The following is a 26,271-nucleotide window of genomic DNA, read 5'->3' on the forward strand; positions in this document are numbered from 1 at the left end:
ATGCTTGCTGGTTAGTGTCGCCATGATTTACAATTGAGAATATACTATTTATGTGCCCAAATCTGGAACAATTTTTACGAAAGAAATATTAAGAAATATATTGCTCTTAAGTAACAACAAAGAGCACAAGCCACATCACCATTTGCCAAAATATGACAAAAAACATGGAGCTAATAAAAGCATTCCTACTAGGTTGTATCAGGTTGCTTTCTCCTTCACTATATCAAGATGAATGTTCTCTGAGACACCCCTTTGTGTGGAAATAGACAGTCTTCCAGTTGCTGTTGATTTTTAAAGCATTCCCCTCTTTTTTATTTTCTGTAACAGCAATGGTAGGCCCCAGCCCAGTACTTTAGTGTTGTTTTTCTTTGTGATGTTCTCGCATCTGGTTCCCAGTGAAAATGCATCAGTCCATTAACATTTCCTGTGATCTAAAGGATGCTTTAATCTAAGACTATAAACTTCACTTAATTACATCCTCCAAAATGGCTATATTAGTATAATGCAATCAAATAGAGAATCTATCCATTATGGCAAGTGAGACATGTTGATGTTGCTGTTTAAAATATTTTAACATTGTCTTATGAACAGATCTCAAAATCCTATATAATAGAATCAGACAAAGACCTATTTCATATTGTGGATTGGCATGAGGCACCCTGTTTGTGCAGTGAAAAAGCATAACAACTGAGACTTCAAACTAATCAAAAGCCACTGCCATGGTTTCTGGCAGGGTGGAAAACTGATGTCTGACTTTACGCTTGACCTTTCCTGCTTTCTACTACAAAGATATTTCAAGATGTATCTGTAATCACACTGTGTGTGAAAGATGATTGCTTCAAATGATTTAGCAAAACACATTGAGAGGGAGAAGTATCTAAATCTGGTTATAATTTCAACACAAAGTCTTCCCACTATTATGAAATGCAATATTTTACTTTTGTCATGGTGGTGTCATGATAAAGGATTTGTCTGGCACAAGATGACGCAATAGCTGTACTCAGCTTTATGATTTACCGCTTTTGGGGGGGGGGGGGGGGGGTAGTTGTCGCTTTTTTTGTCAATAGCTGTCTCCCTGACTTACAACGTGAGTCATTATCCTTTGATCTTACATTTTTGGAACTTGTTTAAAAGGATCATTAGTAGTCTATCTTTGACCTGCCTATATGGGCACGTGTGGAGTTGTATTCATTTAGCTGGGAAAGGTTTGTGTGAAAACTTGAATGTTTCTTTTCAATGGATATTTCTATTTATTGACATTTTTTTTTTATGATATATTTTGAGATGCACCACCAGAGTTATTGGTAGCCTGGGTAAATATGAAAAGAAAGCAGTGAAAAAAATTTCATAATTGTTTAATGGCTTGATCTTACACTCAAGATATCACATGAGTCTAACTTAATTGAGTGAAAATTGTTCAAAGAAAAAAAATCGAGAAAATAATTTGATTAAAAAACATGCGTGGCGCCATTTTTGACACCCTTGGAAAATCTCATGAACAAAATCGAATTGCTAAACGCCCTTGGTCATTAATCCTAGTGATGGGGATGTTTGTTGAGCTAAATCAGTGAAGGGCTATAATAAAAATAGCTAAAATTGAGATATGTGAAACAACTGGAATTGTGATAAACCTGCCTAGAAGCAGAAGCATGTGCATTTTGCCCACCATGCACAGGGAGAAAGATGGTTCAGGGGGTAAAAAAAAGTCTCTAAAACCATGATTAGTCACCACCTCCATGTCAACAGGTTATTTGGTAGGGCTGCCAGAAGAAATAATATGCTGTCATCAAACCATAAACATAAGCGCCTAGAGTTTGCAAGATGTCATTGGCATTTGATTGGAACCAGGTTATATGCTTGATTGAACTAAAATTCAGGACAAGGGAAGACTAATCAGGGACAAGGGAGACTAATCAGGATCAAGGGAAAGATAAACGGAGCAAAGTACAGACATATCCTTCATAAAACCTGCTCCAGAGCACTCCGGACCACAGACTAGAACAAGGGTTCACCTTCCAAAAGAACAATGACCCTAAACACAGTGCCAAGACAACACAGGAGTGGCTTTGGGACAAGTCTGTGAATGTCCTTTAGTGGTCCGGCCAGAGCCCAGACTTGAACTCGATCAAACACATCTGGAGAGACCAGAAAATGGCTGCGCAGCGATGTTCCCCGTCCAATCTGATAGAGCTTGAGGGAATCAGCAGAGAAGAATAAAAGAAACTCCCCAAATAGAAGTGTGCCAAGCTTGTAGTGACATACCCAAGAAGACTTGAGGTTATAAATGGTGTTTAAAAGTACTGAAAGCAAGGAATCTATTTAACCTATTTTAGAATAAGGCTGTAACATGATGTGGAAAAAGTGAAGGGGTCTGAAAACTTTCCAAATTAACTGTAGGTACGTAACATATATTATAATATATAATAATAACATTTACGTTTTAATCATCTCACTCCACACACAGTGACCACAAAAAATATGGGAAATATCCTTAAAAACATTTATACAATCTATAATCTACAATACAAGTATAATGACTTCCAAATGCAAATATAAACAGATTACAGTGATATGCAAATCATTTATCCCTAAATGTAACTCTTCTTTTAATAATGCTCTTTAAGCGCTTGGGAACTGAGGAGACAAATTTCTGTAGTTTTGAGAGTGAAATGTACATCCATTCTTGCTTGATATAGGATTGCAGCTGTTCAATAGTTCAGGGTATCCTTTGTCATATTTTTCATTTTCATAATGCACCAAATGTTTTCAATGGGTGTCAGGTTTAGACTGCATGCAGGCCAGTTTAGCACCCGGGACACTTTTGCTATGGAGCCATGCTGTTGTAATAAGTGCAGAATGTGGTTTGGCATTGTCTTGCTGAAATAAGCATGGCCTTCCCTGAAAAATACGTCATCTGGATGGCAGCAACTAGCTGTTGCTCCAAAACCTCTATATATTGTTCAGCATTAATGGTGCCTTAACAGATGTGCAAGTCACCCATGCCAGGTGCACTAATGCATCCCCATACCATCATGGATGCTGGCTTTCGATCTGTGTGCTGTTAACAAGCCGGATGGTCCCTCTCCTCTTTATTGGCATCCATGATTCCTCAAATTTTGATTTGTCAGAACACAGGACAGTTTCCACGCCACGCCTAAATTTGCTCTGGCACAGAGAAGGCGATGGTGTTTCTAGATGTTTTTTATGTGTGGTTTCTTCTTGTGTGGAGTTTTAACTTGCATTTGTGGATGCAGCAAAACACTGTGTTTACAGACAATGGTTTTCGGAAGTGTTCCTGAACCCATGCAGTGATCTCCACTACAGAATCAGTCCATTTTTAACGCAGTGCATACAGATATTTCTCCGAATTCTCTGCATCTATTAATGATATTAGGTACCATAGAAGATGAGATCCCAAAACTCTTCACAATTTTACACTGAGAAACATTATTCTGAAATTGTGGCACTATTTGCCCATGCTGTCTCTAACAGAGTGGTGAACCCCTCCCCATCCTAATTTCTGACAGACCCATCCTCTCTGGAATGATCTTTTAATACCCAATCATGTTGCTGACCTGTTGCCAATTGACCTAATTGGTCATGTGATATTCCAACCACGTTTAGTTTTTTAGCATTAGGCCCATACAACTTTTCCATTATTTTGTTACCTCTGTCCTAACTTTTTTGTAACAAGTTGTGCAAATATTCTTCAAGAAACAATATGTCTCAGTTTCAACATTTGAAACCGAGCGCGAGTCGGAATGCAACTGATCAGGATGACTCACGCCCATCCGTAGAAGGTCAAATTCTAAAACCTATATTTCAGCATCTCGTCAGGCCATCAAGGGACGCTGAAGCTCCAGCATCTATATCATTTTACATCTATGTAAATAAATATCAGTAAGTCATTAATCTCTTCATTTTATTGGGAACATTTTTCATTCACAAATGAAATCTCATCAATAAAAGCACTATTTATATTTTATTTTAAACTTATAAAAATAAAAATGTATTATGCAAATCAAATTGTCTTCAAATGTTTTCGCTACCTATCTGTATCCAATTTCACATAAAATGCATTAGTATTTTTTTTCTTTTTTTTTTAGGTAATCCCTCTGGCGGTTCACTGTCTACAAACTGTTTTGTGTGTTTTGTTGTTGAATTACCAAAAAAATAAAAGCATTTTGGTTGCGTAACATCCGATTTTGAGACAGAACGCTTCCTGTCTACAGACTTTGGTTCAATGATGGCGTCTTCTTCTGAGGTTGGTGGTTTGATTAATTATATGATAAAATAAATGAAAGTAATTTTTTACGTTGATAAACGTTTACTGAAAATCAACCAGAGACTTGAAAAAAATGTGTACCCAGTGCAGAATGTGTATCATTTCTTTTGATAGCTTTGTCTAGTGTCACGGCTAGTGCTAACTTATCAACTAGCTAAACCAGCTAGGTTACGTTAGTTAGCTAACTAGCTAGTTAACAAACGAGCTAGCATTTTAGACCAAATCCTTTCTGTTTTTTAGCAAAATATTATGATTTAAACTACTGATCTCATTGTTGTATAAATTACGGGTGGCTGTCGTTGCTTTGTGCTGCCCCGAGCAAATGTTCGTGTTAGGACTTTTGCTATGTTGTAGCTAACGACGTTAGAACGCCAACTAGCTAACTTATTTTTTTATTTTCCATAGGGGTCTGTGTCGGTCTGTGATGGCCAAATCGAAAGTGGTGCATCTCAGAAGAGAGAGGAGAGACTCCGAAAATTTCGGGAACTACATTTCAAAAGGGTGAGTTTATTTTGAGACACCTTCTAGGACACTAATATGAGTTTAGAAATAACTTCGTATTTATTTTTAAAAGATAATGTATCTGTATTGTTTTCATTACAATTCTGGAGTTTATGTATTGCTTTTTTTTTTGTAGAATGAAGCGCGCAAGCTGAATCACAAGGAAGTTGTGGAGGAGGACAAGAGACTGAAGCTGCCAACTAACTGGGAGGCTAAGAAAGCCCGCCTGGAGTGGGAACTAATGACAGATGAAAAGAAAAAGGTAGCTGTTTGTTAAAGAAAATAACTAGCTGACGTGAATATTCTATAATATAACCTTGGGTGACTGGTTTATTTTCAATGTGTCTTAGGAATTTCTAGTTCAGTGAGAGATTTCACATGACACGTATAGGATGTTTTGTTGTTGACTGGTCAAACAAACAGTAGAATGTCAGAAGTAAAATGTCAATTGTGTGCCTTAGGATAGATGTTAAACTTGTATCTATTAATTGTTTGAATATATGTGTGTGTTTATCATCTTTTCAGGAGTGTGCTGCCAAAGGGGAGGACTATGACCGGGTGAAACTGTTGGAGATCAGTGCTGAGGATGCGGAGCGATGGGAGAGGAAGAAAAAGAAGAAGAATCCTGACCCTGGATTCTCAGGTGAGAGATGGGACTTGGTGGACGAACATGGCTACCATGCTGTAGATCAGTTTTCCTAAACAAGAGGAACATGTCTAAACTGTTACTGTAGGTTATTGGAGAGCTCTGCCAGTAGGACCCCACCCCTTGATGAACCAGATAATATTCAGACAAAACATTTACAATAGGTTCTCTGATTTAAAACACAACGTTGCCAAAACGTTATTCTGGTCTGCACAAGTTTACCCCGCCCCCTCTGCCATTTGCACCGGTGTCCCAAAGCTCCGGTAGTAAAGAGTATTGAGGGTGTGGGGGCTAATTAGACCATCCAGTGGGCCCTACCAGGGAGTGTGGAATGATGCAGCCTCCATAAGTGACATGGAATCCCATTAGGCACTGTGTTTTGTGGCTGCAAATTTCACACGAATGGAAAGTCGTGCTTTATTATATGACATATATTTTTACGTTTGTCTTATTTCAACACTTGTACATTTGTAAAACACGAAATACCTCGTAAATTAAATGATTAATTGTGACTACGGTTTATTTATAAAAGACGAACTGGAGAGATTTTTCCATTTTAATTTCCTCCTTGTTTTATTAATTACCAGTGGAACACAAATTGCATAATTCCAGTCTCAAGTGCGTCCTGAAGTTGACGCATTTATCAATCTTCTCACACTGCGTTTTTCCCATCAACGTCTGACAACGATGGGCACTCCAAGTGCTTAGGGCTGATGGGGTTGGTTTAGTTTGCTCGTCTGCATCTTTCTAAATGATCTTTAGCTGACATTAGTGGGCTTAATAGTTAGCGATTAGCATTGTTTTGGGCAGTGCCAACTTCCTAATTAAACTAAATTACAAAATGTAGCATTAGAATATGTGTGGATTTACATTAAGAAGAGATGTGAAAGTCAGTTTCAATTTATACAGTTCTTAAGTGTATCCATTGATAGAATGCCTAAAGACTGCAAACAGTGCCTGTGTGAGTGAGTGACAGGCAGTGGAGACCTGTCCTGCCCCCCATCAGCGACTGTGTGATTGGGTAGAGAAGGCACAAGGGTGAGAGAGCAGGCACTTCTTTTACATGACTCATTACGATCATGCAAATTACTGTTACACTAATAATAACCCAGCAGATTGCACCTGCTGTGACACACTTTTTTTTAAATTACACATTTTTACAAAGTATCACAAAATGTGAAGAAATGGTGGCCCTACTCTACTTTTGGTTGCCCTACCCTACTTTTTTCTTTTTTTTAAGCATCAGGCAATCGAGGATTTTTTATCACTATATAATCTAAAATGTCAAAGGTGCGCTGGTGACAGAAGTGGAGTTTTATTTTGTGCTGTAGAGCCTGGTGGTTTGGGAAGACCTTCATAAAGACCAGTGTGTAATGCAGCAGAATCTACATGGTAGCTGATGGCTACTGGAGGTGGTGCTGTCACTCCACCGCAGTGACACATTGTACAGAGGAATTCTGGGTGCGTGTAAAGACCCCTCGGGATGAATCATTTTTAACTGCCTCCAATTTAATCTGCCGAAAAGGATTGTTGCATTCCCCAAATATGGCTGCCATCTGTTGTATCAAAACGTCTCTGAATGAAACCTCTGGGGAGAAAATGATCACCAGAGGGTCTTGAAAGGGGGGGAAGCCGCCTCCTCATCTCTCCTAACCAGAGGCAGGTTTCGTCCCAGAGCTTTGCGCCTGCTTGTCATTTGTTCCGGTAATTATGAGCTCTCTTGTTTGCTGCCATTGGCCCGCAGGTTACGCGGAGGCCCAGCTACGACAGTACCAGCGTCTCACCAAGCAGATCAAACCAGACATGGATGGCTATGAGAGGCAGCGAGAGCAGTGGTAAGCCGGAGTAGAAAACCTCCCGTCTCTTTTCTGTTAGTCTTTCCCATTGTATTCAAGTCAAACCTGAGTGGAACATTGCCGGGTGACCTTCGAAAAGGCAACTTTCAGAAAATATTGTGTTTTTCCCCCCTTGGTGCGGTTTTGACCAATCACGTGGCCACGAAGCATTCACTTACATATCATGCAGAAGTCCTGTCCCTGGGTTAGTTTGAACGTGGTCACAGAATGATTTTTATCTTGAACGCGTCAATATGAGGCGTACGCTCAGAGAGGCACAGTGTGGTTCTAGTTATGATGGGGTTCCTTGATCAGCCAAAGATGAGTTCAGTACCTGCAGGTTTTCCCTTTAAGTGCTAGCACATGGAGCTGTGAAGGGTCCACTACACCAAGCCGTTTTGGTTTAGAGAGACGCACGGCGTGGGGGAGGATCATTATGACGACTATAGTGTTAACCCACAGTCCTGCTCTGTTTCCCAGTGGCGAGGACTTCCACCCGACGTCCAACAGCCTGATCCACGGAACCCACGTCCCATCAAAGGAGGGCATCGACCGCATGGTGGAGGACGTGGAGAAACAGTAAGAGTACCAGGCAGAGTTCCTGTCCCCTCGATTTTTTTTCCATTCAATGCGCTATCCGTAGTCCAAAAGTTTATTCTGGGAAAGAGTGCGAGCCCTATGTAATTGGGAAAGGCAGACCTTTGCGTGCATGGAGCCAGAGCATATCTGATTCCCACTGAATGAGCCCTAGTGTTAAGAGCCTGATAGAGCTGGCCGATAAGGCTATTTAATGGTATCACCCGCTGGGGAGTGTGGCCTAGTTATGAGCCCTGATCTCAGGCTCCGTGTGAGCATCTGTGTTTTCCAGTAGAAGATTTTGCAAAATCGAGCTCCAGTCTCCTTTAAACCACAACTCAGTAGATGGTCCATCTTGACATGAGCCAGGTGTGTGTGGTGGGGGTCTCCTCTGTTATTCATTAAGGATCAGCAGGGCAACTTCTTGCCCTAGACCTTTGTTTTCAGTTGATAAAAAAATAATTGTCTGTATTTCGTATTGTGAATGCCTGTGCTTGAACAGTCTTTTAGTGTGCCCATTTTGAGCGATATAGGATTTTGAAGGGGGAATGATGTTTGGGATCTTCACAAGGATAGTAAAACATTACGTGTGTGTGTGTGTTTTGCTTACTTGACAATGATCCGGTCCTTCACAGGATTGAGAAGCGGGCCAAATACAGCCGCCGCAGGGCCTACAACGATGACGCAGACATCGACTACATCAACGAGAGGAACGCGAAATTCAACAAGAAGGCAGAGCGGTTCTACGGCAAATACACAGCTGAGATCAAGCAGAATCTGGAAAGAGGCACAGCTGTCTAACTGAACTGGTCCGTCCGAGTGTGCGCTTCTATTTCCTCTGAAGCCTTTAATTAGTCACCATGGTCACAGGACCGGTTATGTACATAGAAATCCCATTTCAGTGGGTCACAATGCTGACGTATTTATAATGACGGGGTCTATTCGGCTGAACAGTCGTAATGTTAATTTACGATTGAGCCGACATGCAGCGTTTAGCATGAATGCAGTTTTTGTTGGTATATGTGGTAACACAGCTTTTCAATATCAACGATGCTGTTTTGTTGTATTTCCACTGTAAGATTTGAAGAGCGCCATACGTTGGTATTGTTACACTGGCGTTTAAGATACATTTTTATACATAAAGGACTTTCTGTATTGATTCCATCACGACTTTGATCAGTGTAAATGCTGGACTCTTGAGTAAGACGCTCCTTTAATGGTATTCCAGAACGTCAGTGTTTATTGTAGTGTATCAACACATTTTCTTTAAATAAAATGTCTTGTATGTTTTATTTTTTAATCTAGCCTATTTGTGTGTCTTGCCCTCTACTGTGTTCAGTCTTCGTTGGATCGGGAGGCCTGTTGTGAGCGTGAGAATAATACACTATCATTTACCTTAAGGGTACACCGTGTTTATCAGTTAAACCAGCAGAAGAATGTGTTAGCATAGGTGCACGAGGAGATGAAAACAACGAATAGGCAATTCAATTTAAAAGTTATCACCAACATCTCTGTTAAGCCAACTGCCCCCAAGGGTAATGACATGAGCTAGGAGAGGCTTGTGACCTAAGATGAGATCAAAGAGAGTCAACAGATTCCCATGCTATCTTCACCCATTCCCCTTATTCTTTTTCTCTTGTGTTCTGTATCAACGCGCCCTCTATAGGTTCGATCGTTGTCCTTCCCAATGTGATCAGACATCTGGGTAATCGGCATTCATGAATGTGTTCTGAATAATACCTATGGGGTATGCTAATAAGATTGCATGGGTTGACAAAGACTGTGAAAGAATAATTTCCAGGAAGACGAGTACAGAGTGTGGGGGGTACACTAATCCTATCTGATATGGATGCGTTTTGACAGGCTTCCCAATTCTGATCTTTTCCACGAATTGTTCTTTTAATGACATGAGATCTTTCCATCCAGATCAGATCTGATTGGTGAAAAGTACACATTTTTGGAATAGAAAATCAGAATTGTGCTGCCTACATAAATAGAGCACACTTAGTGTTTTTGGGATTCAGTCTGTTTGAACAAGCTGTAATTCACAGGTCTCACGTTGCATTTGTTTTCATCAAAGACCACATGAAAGCTTTCCCACTAATACAATGAGAAAAGAATGTGATCGGTTAGCAAAACTGCTGTTTTTGGAAGTTATTTTCTTTGGAGATTGTTTAGATAAGAGTAATAATCGTAGGATTTGCCTTTATGGAAAACTAGTAATAGAATAAACATTATATCAAAGTTAACTTAGGATTTACATGATGACATGGTCCTTCCATGACCACTCAGGAAAGAATGCAGTTTATATCCTTCAGATAACGTTATGAAGAACTTGACAGAAGGGGAATGATGAGCTGTTTGATAGAGTGCAGGTGCCAAAAATTATATTTTATATAACATTTTCTATTCAGTAAGTGACAACGTAAGCAAAAAGTGCTGTTAAAAAAACGCTTGTATATAATTGAGAAAACATTTCAATGAATCCTAGCCTTTGTGACTGAAACTCCCTGTGGCTAAATCATACAAGCAGGAAGAAAATACTCATGTCATGGCGAGACTGAAAATCTGGCCTGAGATGACTGATTATATTACATACTCCTGTATATTTTCAAGGTGATGCAATAACAAATGCGTCTTTAAGTCATATAAACACAAATGACAAGGTTGACTGTCCTCATGCCGTCTAATTAAATTACAAATAGGTGTCATTTGTTTGAGACTAGGATCAACGTTGTTGGACATCCATGGTCACTTATCATGGTGCATTCCGTAGAAACAGCAAGACGGTTGCTCGGATATTGAGTGGGATTATCATATTCAAACCCTAAGCCTAGAGATAAAGTGAGACTTGTGACTGCAAATGTCCCATTAATAAAAATGAATTTGAAGTATTACTGCTTATGTGTGGTAACCTGCACCATTTAAGCTAGAACTTTAAAACATAATTATTTAGGCAGAAAATGGTACACGTGTTGTACAATTCAAACAACAAAGACTTTTGTCCTGTTCACTTCCAACATTTCATTCCCTGTGAACAATCCAACTTTCAGTTCAGATCAGCTACTTCAATAACTTTGCACACAAAGTACTATGCTGTGTTTACCAGTTTTAGAAAGTTCCTTATTGAGAGCTAATTGACCAGGTAAAGAGAGTTACCTAACAATTGATGTTAATTGATAATTCACTCTTCCTTTTTATTTACTTGATCACCAGTTATTTAGGAACTTCCCTAAACTGGTGAACCGAGCCAAGTACTTTTACTTTGTACTTTTTACACCTCTGGAGCTAATTTAGTAAATTGCATTAAAGATGCACACAAAACGTGACAAATATTTGTTTACCTTCATTAATTCGGCAATGGTTGTAAAATATTGAAAAATTATTTCTGCACTTTTCAGACAATATTGAAGAAGTTTAAATCAGCTGGAGCTGTGATTAATCTGCCTGAAAGAGGGCCCAAGTGTATCTTGCCTCACTTCTTGAACCATGGTTTACGATGTGTCATTTTTTCTGTGGATCATAGTTGGAGAATTGTTGAAGTTGGGTGATACTTGGGAGTCCCCAAAGCGACACTAAAAAGAAAAGATTCCTGGAGGAATCTTTCTTCAAAGAACCCCTTCTTAACGTTTTCTCAAATAACCTTTTGAAGACGCTTTTGGGATTGATCGTTGTGGGGTTTTCTTCCTCAAAGTTATTTGAGGAACCATTAACAGGAACACTGAAATATCTGTTTCTATTTTCCTCTGAAAAACCTCACACATTTTCAATAAAGAACCCTGAAGCGATCATACGAGACCCTTGCCTTTTTAGTGTATATTTACATGACACCTTCATGCCAACATGCTGTTTGGACATCTTGCCAGAAGAAAGTCTTTACTCTTTTCAAAACATTAACCTCAGCTCCTGGAGTTTGCTAAATGTAATTAGAACTTTGATTAGAACCAGGTTCTACAGTTAGATGAAAATAAAAACTATTTTTGGCCACAAACACCAGAGGTGAGTTTGGCATAAAAACAAGGGACACATGCAGACAATAACCTAATCCTTTCTTTGAGGTGGTGAATGTGATATTGTGGAGCGATTTGGTTAGGATAAATGTCATCCTGGATTCTGTAAAGTACCATGGGATTTGAAGGTAAAAATGTTCTGCCAGGAAGCTAAAACAATTTTTTTATTGTTGTTGTTGTTGTTGTTGTTGTATATTTTAGCACATCCAAAGCATTCCTACAGATCCTCACAAAAATCACTTACTGACCAACATTTTTTGCTTTTGTAATGGCCATTCCAGTCCCCCGACCTTGAAAACCTGTTGGGTAAGATGAATAGTCCATAACGAGGATCAAGGACTATTAATGATCTGGAGAGATTCTGCATGGATTAACAGTCTTATATCCTTTTCATTGTGTTCTCTACCTTAGCACACATCATAGAAGCCCTCAGTGCTTTCATCATGACAAGTGTAGGATGCAGAGTAGTAAATCCAGAGGTGGATTGTTCATGACACTGATAAACAATTGATGAACAAATGTATTTATTTAATAAATTTTACATTTTTTGAACAAAGGTTTGATTTTCCCAATTCTTTTGTGTAAATACGAGCTAATTATAAACAAAATGTTATACTATTTTTTTGCTCATTTTGGGCCAATCATTCTAGTATGCACAATAGTCATAATCCAGTATTTCTTCCCCACTGACAAACATTGTAAATTATTCAGTTATATTAAAAATATTAAGCCTAGATTTTTCCATAATAGGTTTAAAGTGTCTCAAGTAATATGCACCTGAAGGAAATCTGACTGCTAGCCATCTTTAAAAGCCATAATGACTTTAGGTTAGATCAGGTAACTCAGGAGAGGACACGTTCAAAGAAGCTCAGTCATGTGTTAGCAGACAACTGGCGCACGTCTAAGTTTTCTCCCTGAACAAAGGTGGTTTTCAGCTCACCTGCCAAAACCTAACCCCTCCTTCACAAGCACTGTTCTATGTATGTCTGTGAGTTTTGGGTAATGGCAGATATATCACAGTGATATCTGAGCCCAAGCAAATCATTAATTAACACCACAAAACGTAAGCTGGCTGTGTTCCTCCACTGTTGACACATTTCAAGTAAACAATATAAGATTTTAACAAAAGAAGGGCAAATCATCAGTACTGACCAGAAAATAAACAGCTAGGCCTTTTTTCTTTTTTTTAAGAAAACATTACATTGTTGTTGTGCTTAGAAACGACTTAAGTTATTTTCAGGAATCATGGAAGACTGCGCTCACACACCAGTGGTGCAACCCTGACACTAAGTGGTCAACATGTGTAACAGCTGATTAATGAGACCGTCACAGAAAATGGAAATCATACCTTATCCGCCACCACCGTCCAGCAGCCATCCACAATTTGGGCCTGAACGCTTACCACACATGCAATGAGATGGAGAGCTGAGGAATGAGACGTAAGTTAGCAATGATCGGGATGACTGAATGGCCATGAAGGGGATAAGGAGGAAGACTTCTGATATTCACTTTAATATTGGCAAATCAATGAACAAGGAATTTACTTTGAAAGTCTCTATTGATTCACTGAGAAACTTTGGAAACCACAAAAAGTAACCCCACCTGAATGAAATCTTCTGTTCTTCTAATTTGATTCACTTTAAAACATCTACAATGAAATCTGAGGCTGTTCCAATTATAAACAGTAATTACATTATCCATGTGCTCTACCACACTAGCGTGATGTGGTGAGTTAGTGTTAAGCAAAGTGTGAGAAAAGGTTGGCTGGACTGTTTTTCTGACAGGACCAAGCAACCAGAGGTTTTCCTGCTCATTCTGAAAGCCGTGCACTCTGGTTTTTAACCTGGAAGTGATGGATGTGGTAATGGCTGCAGTCTGGGCCATTGAATTCTGTGTGGTTAGGGTTAAAGATAAGTGTGTGGCACTAAATACTTCTTAAGGATATCCCAAGGAATAAAAAAATAAATAGACATCCAAGTTTCAAGTATATCAAATGTACCAAATAAGAGTCAATCTGCACAATTAAATTCTTGTGACATGGCACCCGTGGCATCTACGTAGCATGTAAGTAAATCATGTTCATGTAAGTGCATTGTAAACAACACAAACACAGAATGAGATGGTCTGTGTTTTGGAGTTACTTTAAGGCTTGGGATGCCCTCCTCATACATGTAAATGTTTGGGTTCAAAACCTAAAAACATACTCAAAGTAAAAACCAAATCAGCTCCTAAGCGGTTTTTTTCTTACGTCCTTTTCTGATCTCCATTATCAACACACAAAGAAGAATATTGTATACATTGTCCTAGATAAGCAAAGAACAAGTATTTGATACACTGGTGATTTTGCAGGTTCTCCCACTTACAAAGCATGTAGAAGTCTGTCGTTTTTTATCATAGGTACACTTCAACTCTGAGTGACGGAATCTAAAACAAAAATCCAGAAAATCACCTTGTATGATTTTTAAGTAATTCATTTGCATTTTATTGCATGACATAAGTATTTGATACATCAGAAAAGCAGAACTTAATGTTTGATACAGAAACCTTTGTTTGCAATTACAGAGATCATACATTTACTGTAGTTCTTGACAAGGTTTGCACACACTGTAGCAGGGTTTTTGGCCCAGTCCTCCATACAGACCTTCTCCAGATCATTCAGGTTTCGGGGCTGTCGCTGGGCAATACGGACTTTCAGCTCCCTCCAAAGATTTTCTATTGGGTTCAGGTCTGGAGACAGGTTAGGCCACTCCAGGACCTTGAGATGCTTCTTACGGAGCCACTCTTTAGTTGCCCTGGCTGTGTGTTTCAGGTCGTTTTCATGCTGGAAGACCCAGCCACGACCCATCTTCAATACCCTTACTGAGGGAAGGAGGTTGTTGGCCAAGATCTCGCAATACATGGCCCCATCCATCCTCCCCTCAATACGGTGCAGTCGTCCTGTCCCCTTTGCAGAAAAGCATCCCCAAAGAATGATGTTTCCACCTCCATGCTTCACGGTTGGGATGTTCTTGGGGTTGTACTCATCCTTCTTCTTCCTCCAAACATGGCGAGTGGAGTTAAGACCAAAAAGCTCATCAGACCACATGACCTTCTCCCATTCCTCCTCTGGATCATCCAGATGGTCATTGGCAAACTTCAGACGGGCCTGGACATGCGCTGGCTTGAGCAGGGGGACCTTGTGTGCGCTGCAGGATTTTAATCCATGACAGCGTAATGTGTTACTAATGGTTTTCTTTGAGACTGTGGTCCCAGCTCTCTTCAGGTCACTGACAAGGTCCTGCCGTGTAGTTCTGGGCTGATCCCTCACCTTCCTCATGATCATTGATGCCCCGCGAAGTGAGATCTTGCATGGAGCCCCAGACTGAGGGAGAATGACCATCATCTTGAACTCCTTCCATTTTTTTTATAATTGCGCCCACAGTTGTTGCGTTCTCACCAAGCTGCTTGCCTATTGTCCTGAAGCCCATCCCAGCCTTGTGCAGGTCTACAATTGTATCCCTGATATCCTTACACAGCTCCCTGGTCTTGGCCATTTTTGGAGAGGTCGACGTCTGTTTGATTGAGTGTGTGGACAGGTGTCTTTTATACAGGTAAAGAGTTCAAACAGGTGCAGTTAATACAGGTAATGAGTGGAGAACAGGAGGGCTTCTTAAAGAAAAACTAACAGCTTTGTGAGAGACGAAATTCTTACTGGTTGGTAGGTGATCAAATACTTATGTCATGCAATAAAATGCTAATTAATTATTTAAAAATCATACAATGTGATTTTCTGGATTCCGTCTCTTACAGTTGAAGTGTACCTATGATAAAAATTACAGACCTCTACATGCTTTGTAAGTAGGAAAACCTGCAAAATCGGCAGTGTATCAAATACTTGTTCTCCCCACTGTATGTGTGCAACAGTTCAAATTTCACGTTAGTATGCGGAAGCCAAGCGGGTTACTCCGTAACTCGATGCACACCTTCGATAAATCCAACACATGCAACATACAGAACGTTCTTCAACTACGTCTGCAATGCAATGATGCAAGTCCAGTAAAGCGTTAGAAATGAAAGAACGTCCGTCCTACCAGAGCAAATTGACGTGGCGGGTAACGCCTCGTTCACACCTGCAGCGGCCATCATCAAACTTTTATGCATGCATCATCAGGGTACGTAATTCAAATTTCACCTGTTGGTACCACTTCCGCTAAGGGGATCCGCATACAACATGATGCATACCTTCGAAAAATCCAAACGTATACAACAAACTGAACGCTCTACTAAAACTGCCTCTGCAACGAAATGATGCACAACTAGCTTAGCATTCCATTAGAAATTAATGAACTTCCGGTTTACCAGAACACATTGATACTGCTGATGTAGGGCGAACTTATGTACTCGTTTTCCGGGGACAGTGCGTGTTTTCTTGAAATAATATTTCATGTGGCACGATTGACCTGGCATAAAATGCATTTCATGGGGGGAAAAGCCTCTCTTCAATATCTTGCTAGCTGACTTGGAACATTATATAACATCCCTTTACAATCTGTCTCGATGTAACCTAATTGTAATGTAAGGCTATTTGTTAATTTGTTTTTATTTAAATGCTTTAATTTCTCTTATGTACTTGTTTGGTTGTTGATTATTGATATAGGGTTATCCATATTCCTTATACTGTGTTCTTTACAGTGTGAATTTCAAGAAAGGCCTGGTGTTATGCTTGTTTAGGCCAACAGAAGGGGCTACTTGCTATGGCTTCATTCACTCTTCTACTCTTTGCTCACACTAGTTTTAGAGAAACTGCTGTGGAAAACACAGCCAGAAGCTAGAAAGTATCCAGGTAATCCACAACATCACCAGAAACGTCTTTTCAAGCAAGAATAGGTTATGTTAGTTAACGTTAGCTATGTAGACTGAGTTAGCTAGCTAGGTTAGCTAGCTACTGTTTTGGGAACTACGTTAAGAACATTTCCATGTAAACATGCAGTGGACAGGCTATTTTGAAAATATGATTATGTTGAATGAATGCACAATTAATTATGAGAATCTTTACTTGTAGATGATAGTTTTATAATAATTACAAGTAATCCATTACATAACTGATTACAAAAATACAATAATTCTGTTACATTACCAACTAAAATATTGTAATCGGATTACAGATATATATATAATCTGTAAAGTGTCATAATTATTAAAAAAATAAAAATTGAAAAATAATAGTTGCGTGAAATAATCATGACACTTTGAATGTTAAATTTTTTTATATCATGTTTTAAAAACACGATTTCAAATGTGCATTTGCGTGCCTGGAGCATTTGCAACGTTTTAACAACGTTTTTGGTTGTGGAGCAAATCATCAGACTACTGCAGATTTAGTGTATGCAAGTGTATGAAAATGCAGGTTTTGGCCAGCTATGTAAACTCTAATATTGATTGATCCCGCAAAATGTGTTCAATTGGTTATAGGCTAATTCTATTTGTTTTCTAATGCCTCTTAATATTAAAGTAATCTAAGTAATCAGATTACATCACTGAGTTTGAGTAATCAAAAAGTTACGTTACTGATTACAAACATGGACAGGTAACTTGTAATGGATGACATTAAAAAAGTAACCTACCCAACCCTGTAACTGCAGAGGGAGGAGAGAAGGAAGACTTGAAAAGTGGAGTGAAGGAGATGGAGGAGGAATGGTAAAGACATGATTACAGAGCCTGCCAATTTATTATTCCAAATGTTTTTGAGATAAAATACAAAATGGCAATGGGAATGTTTTAACCAAAGTATTTTATCTAATAGATATTATTAAATACTGAAGAGGAAGGAGAAGAGAGTCAGAAGGAATAATGACAGGAGTAAAAAGAGTGAAGCAAAAGGAGTGTAGAAGAGTGAGGTGGAAAGGTATAGAGAAGGGCAGTGAAGAAAAGAGGACAAATGTTGAAGGAGAAGAAAAAGTTAAGAGTAAGAAGAGTGACACAATCAATTCTGAAGATGAGTATGTTATGGAGTTAACAATCTCATCATTTTATTTATGCTGTTAAATATTTCACATATACTATTGTCTCTTTTTTCAATTTTACTCATGTTCTCTTACTCTGCCCAGACTACTAGGACCACTGAATGGTTGTTCAGATCGGACAGTTCTGTCTTGTCTGTAGTGTTTCTGTAATGTAGTGTTTTTCTACGTCTAGCACAGTGTGCTTGTTAGAATACACCAATCAGCCATAACATTATGACCACCTGCTTAATATTGTGTAGGTCCCCCTTTTGCCACCAAAACAGCCTTTACCTGTCGAGGCATGCACTCCACTAGACCTCTGAAGGTGTGCTGTTGTATCTGGCACCAAGACGTTTGCAGCGGATCCTTTAAGTATTGTAAGTTGCGAGGCCTCCATGGATCAGACTTGTTTGTCCAGCACATCCCATAGATGCTCGATTGGATTGGACCACTTTTGAGAGGTGATGACCACTGCAGACCGGAAACACCCCACAAGGGCTGCAGTTTTGGAGATAGTTGTAGAGCTTGCTGGGGTGTTTTACTGTGTTGTATGCGCTGGATTTTTTGAGATTCTGCATAGATTAATACTTTTTTGCATTAATATCCCTCTTTATATTACCAAAACACTATCCCTCCTATAGCCATTGCCTATCTTATTAACCTTTTTTCTGTTTTCCTTTTCTATGTTCTCTGACAATGTTGATAGATCCCTAGATATGCATTCTACCTAATTTAACATAATAGGAGTCTCAGTGGTTATCTTGTAGAGAGGGCACACAAAGGACTAAATGCAAGAGTGCCAAAAAGCATGACACCTGTTTTTGAGAAAAACATGTATTGTTTTATTAAGATTTAGTTTTTCTTTAAACAATTGCACCTCAACTAAACTTTAGAACTCTATTTTTAGTGTAAGATCGAACGGATGAACCACACTTGCATTCTTTCTGTCCTATTCATTCAGGAATATAGGCCTACTAATTCAGGAAGATTCTAAAACTCCATTTAAATTCCTAAATTATCTATGGTAATTTAGAGGCGTCGCTAGGATCACAATACATTCGGGGCGTGTAACACCGGCCGAGACAGAAAGTACAGGGTTTTGAATGTACATGCGGAAAATGTGGAATGTACACAACGTCTACAATGTCATAATGCGCAATCGGAATTTTAGATGAATAGATAAGGCTGGGCTGTTTCTTTATTATTATTTTTTTGGTCAATTTGAATCCGGGGCTATAGCCCCAAACGCCCAGGCCTAACGACGCCAGCGCCCCTTTTCAACAATTCCACCAGTTCCCCTCAGTTCATTTGTACGTTTTTAAGACGTTATAGATGACACACTCCAATACAGTAGGTGGCGGCGTGCACTTTTAAACAGTGGTTGGCGGTTCACCGTAAATATACAGCAAAAGGAAGTATTATCGCGAGAGAACAATACGTAACCTCCACCCTACTTATAATCAGTATCTTTAACTGTTTTTTGCAGCGAGGAGATATTTAGTACGTTGGCAGCTATTGCGGGTGTTGCTGTATTTTTTCGCAATGGATATTCTAGAGCTGTTGCCATCAAGTTTTGGATATGTCATATTGACATACTTGTATAGCTGGTTCATGTTGAGTTACCTGGGTTTTAAGGTTGGAGGTGCCAGAAAGAAATATGATGTGAAGGTAAGTAAATACAGTACTGTCAAATGATGATTTGAAAATCGAATAACTGCTCGGCAATGTAAGAACCCACATTCATGGAGGTCATGTTTATATTCAGAGCTGCAGCATGATATCGACTTAAGCTAAAGCTATAAGATTATATCCAAACCTATATTGAGAAAGTAGACCAAATATATTTGGAATAATTTGCACCTGTTTTGATGTTTTTTGACTTTCTACATATCCCAAAGGGTTTTTATCTGGGGTTTGAGAAATAATCTCAAATGAGGACGGCCAAGGAACCTTTTTTGTGTGTAAAGACGTTTTATTGTGATTTCATAATATCTTTATCAAATGTTCTGCATTCTGCTTTCGGTTCCTCCACTCATATATTAATTTTTTCCCCTTTAATTCATCACTCGCCTGTATATATCGCTGGTGCAAAAGCTCAGAGAACATCTGCAGGTGCTGGTCATAAAATTTTGAATATCATCAAAAAGTTGATTTCAGTAATTCCATTCAAAAAGTAAAACTTGTATAATTTATACATTCATTCCACACAGACTGATATATTTCAAGTGTTTACTTCTTTTAATGTTGATGATTATAACTGACAACAAATGAAAACCCCAAATTCAGTATCTCAGAAAATTTGAGTATTGTGAAAAGGTTCAATAATGAAGACACCTGGTGCCACACTCTAATCAGCTAATTAACCCAAAACACCTCCAAAGGCCTTTAAATGGTCTCTCAGTCTAGTTCTGTAGGCAACACAATCAAGAGTGCTGACTTGAAAGATGACCATTGACACCTTGCACAAGGAGGGCAAGACACAAAAAGGTCATAGCTAAAGAGGCTGGCTATTCACAGAGCTCTGTGTCCAAGCGCATTAATAGAGAGGCGAAGGGAAGGAAAAGATGTGGAAGAAAAGTGTACAAGCAATGGGGATAACCGCACCCTGGAGAGGATTGTGAAACAAAACCCATTCAAAAATGTGGGGGAGATTCACAAAGAGTGGACTGCAGCTGGAGTCAGTGCTTCAAGAACCACCACGCACAGACGTATGCAAGACATGTTTCAACTGTCGCATTCCTTGTGTCAAGCCACTCTTGAACAAGACACAGCGTCAGAAGCGTCTTGCCTGGGCTAAAGAATAAAAAGGACTGGACTGCTGCCGAGTTATGTTCTCTGATGAAAGTACATTTTGCATTTCCTCTGGAAATCAAGGTCTCAGAGTCTGGAGGAAGAGAGGAGGGGCACAGAATCCACGTTGCTTGAAGTCCAATGTAAAGTTTCCACAGTCAGTGATGGTTTGGGGTGCCATGTCATCTGCTGGTGTTGGGCCACTGTGTTTTCTGAGGTCCAAGGTCAACGCAGCCGTCTACCAGGAAGTTTGAGAGCACTTCATGCTTGCTGCTGCTGACCAACTTTATGGAGATGCAGATTTCATTTTCCAACAGGACTTGGCACCTGCACACAGTGCCAAAGCTACCAGTACCTGGTTGAAGGACCATGGTATCCCTGTTCTTAATTGGCCAGCAAACTCGCCTGACCTTAACCCTATAGAAAATCTATGGGGTATTGTGAAGAGGAAGATGCGATACGCCAGATCCAACAATGCAGGAGAGCTGAAGGCCACTATCAGAGCAACATGGGCTCTCATAACACCTGAGCAGTGCCACAGACTGATCGACTCCATGCCACGCCGCATTGCTGCAGTAATTCAGGCAAAAGGAGCTCCAACTAAGTATTGCGTGCCGTACATGCTCATACTTTTCATGTTCATACTTTTCAGTTGGCCAACATTCAAAAGTAATATTCAAATTTTCTGAGATACTGAATTTGAGATTTTCATTAGTTGTCAGTTATAATCATCCCACTTAATAGAAATAAACATTTGAAATGTATCAGTCTGTGTGTAATGAATGAATATAATATACAAGTTTCACTTTTTGAATGGAATTACTGAAATCATTTTTTTATGATATTCTAATTTTATGACCAGCACCTGTATACTATTGGTGTGCTTCCCATTGACTATGCATCTCCTCCATCTGGCAGTACCCTACCATGTACAGTGACACGAATCAGGTGTTCAATTGCATCCAAAGGGCTCACCAGAACACGCTAGAGATCTACCCCCAGTGGCTCGTGTTTCAGACCATTGCCGCTCTTGTCTATCCGGTATGTATCCATAGAAACACACACGAACACATCACCTAAATTGTGACCGGAGTTAACTGATTGCGTTCTCTTTCACAGACATTGGCTTCAAATCTAGCCAATCGTTCTCCCATGCTGTAAACTCTAACGTGGCTAATGCTGGTACAGCAGTTAGCCCCATTTAGTTCTAACAAGGTCCGGACTTTTAAGTACTTTGCGGGCCTGTGTTCGTCTGCGTAATCAGTTTGTGGTTCTGATGTGGAAGTTATTTGTATTTAATTATAATTTGCTTCCACCAAAACGTGGGATCACTGGTGTTTGCATGGTTCCCCAGGTAGATGCAAGGTACTGCTGAACAGAGGTGCACTAAAGATCTGTTCATTCGTTTATCTCTCACACAGTGTACTATGGACCGTATGTCTGTGTGACTGTCCAGTGCTTCTAAAGAACATTGTATCACTGTAATAAATACAGCCTGGTCCATGATGATAATCAGTCTGACATTATTACTATATATATTTACATTGTTTTTTGTATAGGTTTTGTACTGTTGTGAAACCGGCAGATCAGCATTTCATTGGATTGTGATGGATGGTCCATACCTTGTGTGACCTGTTCCTTGGACAATTAAAATTATTGTATTTTCTGTTTTGTATATGAAATTGTTGCCATTGTTTTCAATCACGTCGTTTAGTTTTGCATTTGTATAATTTATTTAATTCTGCGATTTCATGCACCTCTTTAAGATCAGGAGTGCCAGTAGTTATTTGCCTGCCAGTATATATAAAAATGTGTACACGATGTGGGAGTCGAGACCAAGTTCTCTAGTTGATCATTGACAGACTTGTCTTTGCTGCCTTTACCCCCACAAATACAGCACATCAAAAAGGGCCACACCCTACTGGTTATATAATAGTGAGTCAGCATTTTTGTTCTTTGACCATTTATGGGCTGTTGCTCTTCCGTCCGTCTGTTTTTCTCACTTTTCTTGTGTCAGATTTCGGCATCTGTGCTGGGAGCCATCTGGGTCACGAGCAGGTTCTCCTACGCCTGGGGTTACTACACTGGAGGTGAGACCATTGTACACCTGTCTTACCAGTTCTCTTGATGAATTTACAAACTGGGTCACAGGTGATGAGTAAAAAGGACTGAACTCCTATAGGTGCTTTATCATAAGAATTCTTAGTGGGCTGCAGGAAGGGTCAAGGCGGGTTGCGGGTTTGGCCAAACTGTATGTAATTAAATATTTCTATATTATTTAGAATTTTTCACAAATGTATTTTTGAGATGGATGAAACTCCCATGTTGTGGTGAGAGTAAAAAAAAAAAGAAAAGGCTTAACTCTGCAGGGAAAACATGTATTTGTGAGACTACCTGTTGGTGTCGTGCTTATGTTTGATATATACTGACGGCCAAGTTGATTACAAAACTCTTAATAATCCACTCTATGTTGTAAAATATGTACATTTTACAACATAGTTTGTGGCCTACTCCCAAGCCCCCAAAAAGTTGCAGAGTGCCTGTGCTGGTGCTAAGTACAAAAGTTGTTGTGTGAAAATGTGCTCTCTCCCCCCCTCCCACAGATCCAGCCAAGAGGATGAACGGTGTCTATGGGTACATTGGATATTTGGGTGTCATCATTCTCTCCATTTCTGTGGCTTTGCAGCTGCTTGGAGTCTTTTAATTGCTTAGAAATATCGTCTTGGAAGCCTACTGGTGTCTATCCCGTTTTTCCTTTATGCAAAAATTGTTTTCACTCTTACACTGGCTTAGTAGTGTAGTTACTTGTGACTTTAGTTCAAACAGCAACTATTATAGTATATTAGATATTATAATCAAGTTGATATTTCCTTTCATTTAAAATATTTTACAATTTCAGTCATCTTGTCAATGTGAAAACAACTATAAAACACTTGGGTTTGTTTGGTGATACCATGGAAACTATTGAGTGTTATTTCTTTTTATAAGCAACATTTTGTAACCTTTGAAAAACATGTCAATAAAGGTGAATGTCATGAATTACTTGTCAGAATTTTAATCATATTAAAGCATATTGTAATCAATTTTATCTTGAAATAATTTCCCAAAGGGTAGGTTTGAGAAATAAAAAAGTGAAGTCGACTAATATGACTGCCTACTTGTGACCTCACGTGGGTTTCTCATGCAAATTCAGACAATTGCCCATCCAACAAACAAAAAATGTATGACAGCATTTCAGAACTGCAAGGAAAAGGCACGTCATATGAAACAGTCCCATGTGTCAGTAAATGTGATATTGACTGTCTTTCAACTTGGTCATGTGGCAAAAGGTAGCTAGTTTTATAGTTAACATTTTTTTTGTGTTCATTCCAATTGCTATCTGTGGCAAACTGAACGGAGGAGCAAACCATATACATGTGTTCACTGTAGGGATTTTTAATAGAACATGACTAGCAGAGTAAGTGTTGTATGTGGCGGTCAAGGGATGCAGTACATCTCAAATATGGCTGGGGAGTCCTCAGAGGGTTTTGTAAATAAGATTTAACCAATGGACCTTGGGTATGTAATAATGGCTGGGTTATGGAGGTTTTCAGAGTGCAGTGATTTGTCTTATAAGGTACATTGTTGGCAAATCAAAAGGTAGAGAACACTTGGCATGCTTTCACACTGACCTGTAAATTACTTCTCCCAAAACTAGCATGGGTAAAATCTGATTTAAAGTTAGCTTTGCAGATAAAACATGAATAATGATGGAGTAAACCAAGTCTAGGTTTAACCAGTGGGGAACCATCAGGGCCCTCTACTCCCTCAGAGAGGGCCTGAGGATAGATACAAATCAGTATATACACTCACCTAAAGGATTATTAGGAACACCATACTAATACTGTGTTTGGCCCATATTGATAGGATATCATCTTGCAGTTGATGGAGATTTGTGGGATGCACATCCAGGGCACGAAGCTCCCGTTCCACCACATCCAAAAGATGCTCTATTGGGTTGAGATCTGGTGACTGTGGGGGCCATTTCAGTACAGTGAACTCATTGTCATGTTCAAGAAACCAATTTGAAATTATTCGAGCTTTGTGACATGGTTCATTATCTTGCTGGAAGTAGCCATCAGAGGATGGGTACATGGTGGACATGGTCAGAAACAATGCTCAGGTAGGCCGTGGCATTTAAACAATGCCCAATTGGCACTAAGGGGCCTAAAATGTGCCAAGAAAACATCACCCACACCATTACACCACCACCACCATCCTGCACAGTGGTAATAAGGCATGATGGATCCATGTTCTCATTCTGTTTACGCCAAATTCTGACTCTACCATCTGAATGTCTCAACAGAAATCGAGATTCATCAGACCAGGCAACATTCTTCCAGTCTTCAACTGTCCAATTTTGGTGAGCTTGTGCAAATTGTATTCTCTTTTTCCTGTTTGTAGTGGAGATGAGTGATACCCGGTGGGGTCTTTTGCTGTTGTAGCCCATCTGCCTCAAGGTTGTGCGTGTTGTGGCTACACAAATGCTTTGTTGCATACCTCGGTTGTAACGAGTGGTTATTTCAGTCAAATTTGCTCTTCTATCAGCTTGAATCAGTCGGCCCATTCTCCTCTGACCTCTAGCATCAACAAGGCATTTTCGCCCACAGGACTGCCGCAAACTGGATGTTTTTCCCTTTTCACACCATTCTTTGTAAATGGTTGTGCGTGAAAATCCCAGTAACTGAGCAGATTGTGAAATACTCAGACACCAACAACCATGCCACGCTCAAAATTGCTTAAATCACCTATCTTTCCCATTCTGACATTCAGTTTGGAGTTCAGGAGATTGTATTGACCAGGACCACACCCTTAAATGCATTGAAGCAACTGCCATGTGATTGGTTGATTAGATGATTGCATTAATAAGAAATTGAACAGGTGTTCCTAATAATCCTTTAGGTGAGTGTATTTTTATACACTGTTCAAATAAATTAAGGGAACGCGTAATCATCACAGTATAACACCAAGTCAATTAAACTTCAGGGATATCTATCTGTCCGGTTAGGAAGCATAAGAGATTGTGAATCAGTGTCACCTGTGTAAATGACAGTGACAAAAGGTGCTCTGCAGAGACAACAGCAAGTCAACCCCCAAAAAGGGAATGCTTTTGCAGGTGGTGGCCACAGACAATTGCTATCTCCTTATCCTTCCTGACTGATTCTACTCTAGTTTTGCATTTTGCTAGTGTCCTTGTCACTACTGATAGCATGAAGCTGTACCTGCTGCCCATTCTGGTTGCACAGGTACAGTAGTCCAGCTCCTCCAGGATGGTACAGCCATACATGCTGTCGCAAGAAGGTTTGCTGTGTCACCCAGTACAGTCTCAAGAGCATTGAGGAGATACCAGGAGACATCCCTTAACATGAGGAGAGCAGGACAGGGCAGTAGAATGGGCAGCAACCCAGCAGCAGGACCGGTATCTGCTACGTTGTGTGAGGAGGGAACAGGTGGCCAGAGCCCTAAAAAATAACCTCCAGCGGGCTACTGGTGTGCAGGTATCTGACCACCTGTCAGAGCCATACACACTACTGGGTCACATTATGAGTTGCCGTGATGAAATTTGAGTGGCCTTTTGTTGTGGCCAGCGTAAGGCACACCTGTGCAA

At 39.7% G+C, this 26,271-nt stretch overlaps 2 protein-coding genes across 2 annotated transcripts; both read left to right on the forward strand.

Annotated features, from left to right (window-relative positions):
* Positions 1 to 4,224: 4,224 nt before the first annotated feature.
* On the forward strand, positions 4,225 to 9,133 carry syf2 (SYF2 pre-mRNA-splicing factor). The gene is given in 7 exon segments (NM_001303655.1): positions 4,225 to 4,264; positions 4,691 to 4,786; positions 4,923 to 5,048; positions 5,312 to 5,429; positions 7,177 to 7,267; positions 7,748 to 7,846; positions 8,479 to 9,133. Coding segments are annotated over 7 exon segments (717 nt in total). The 5' UTR covers positions 4,225 to 4,243; the 3' UTR covers positions 8,645 to 9,133.
* A 10,120-nt stretch (positions 9,134 to 19,253) lies between these two features.
* On the forward strand, positions 19,254 to 23,663 carry mgst3b (microsomal glutathione S-transferase 3b). The gene is made up of 4 exons (XM_010879244.5): positions 19,254 to 19,502; positions 21,543 to 21,665; positions 22,642 to 22,714; positions 23,228 to 23,663. Exons 1-4 carry the CDS (start codon positions 19,377 to 19,379, stop codon positions 23,326 to 23,328), a joined length of 423 nt encoding a protein of 140 aa, XP_010877546.1. The 5' UTR covers positions 19,254 to 19,376; the 3' UTR covers positions 23,329 to 23,663.
* Positions 23,664 to 26,271: the final 2,608 nt, after the last annotated feature.

The sequence above is a fragment of the Esox lucius genome, chromosome 15, assembly GCF_011004845.1.
Source record: "Esox lucius isolate fEsoLuc1 chromosome 15, fEsoLuc1.pri, whole genome shotgun sequence".
In the NCBI taxonomy this organism is placed as follows: Eukaryota; Metazoa; Chordata; class Actinopteri; order Esociformes; family Esocidae; genus Esox; species Esox lucius.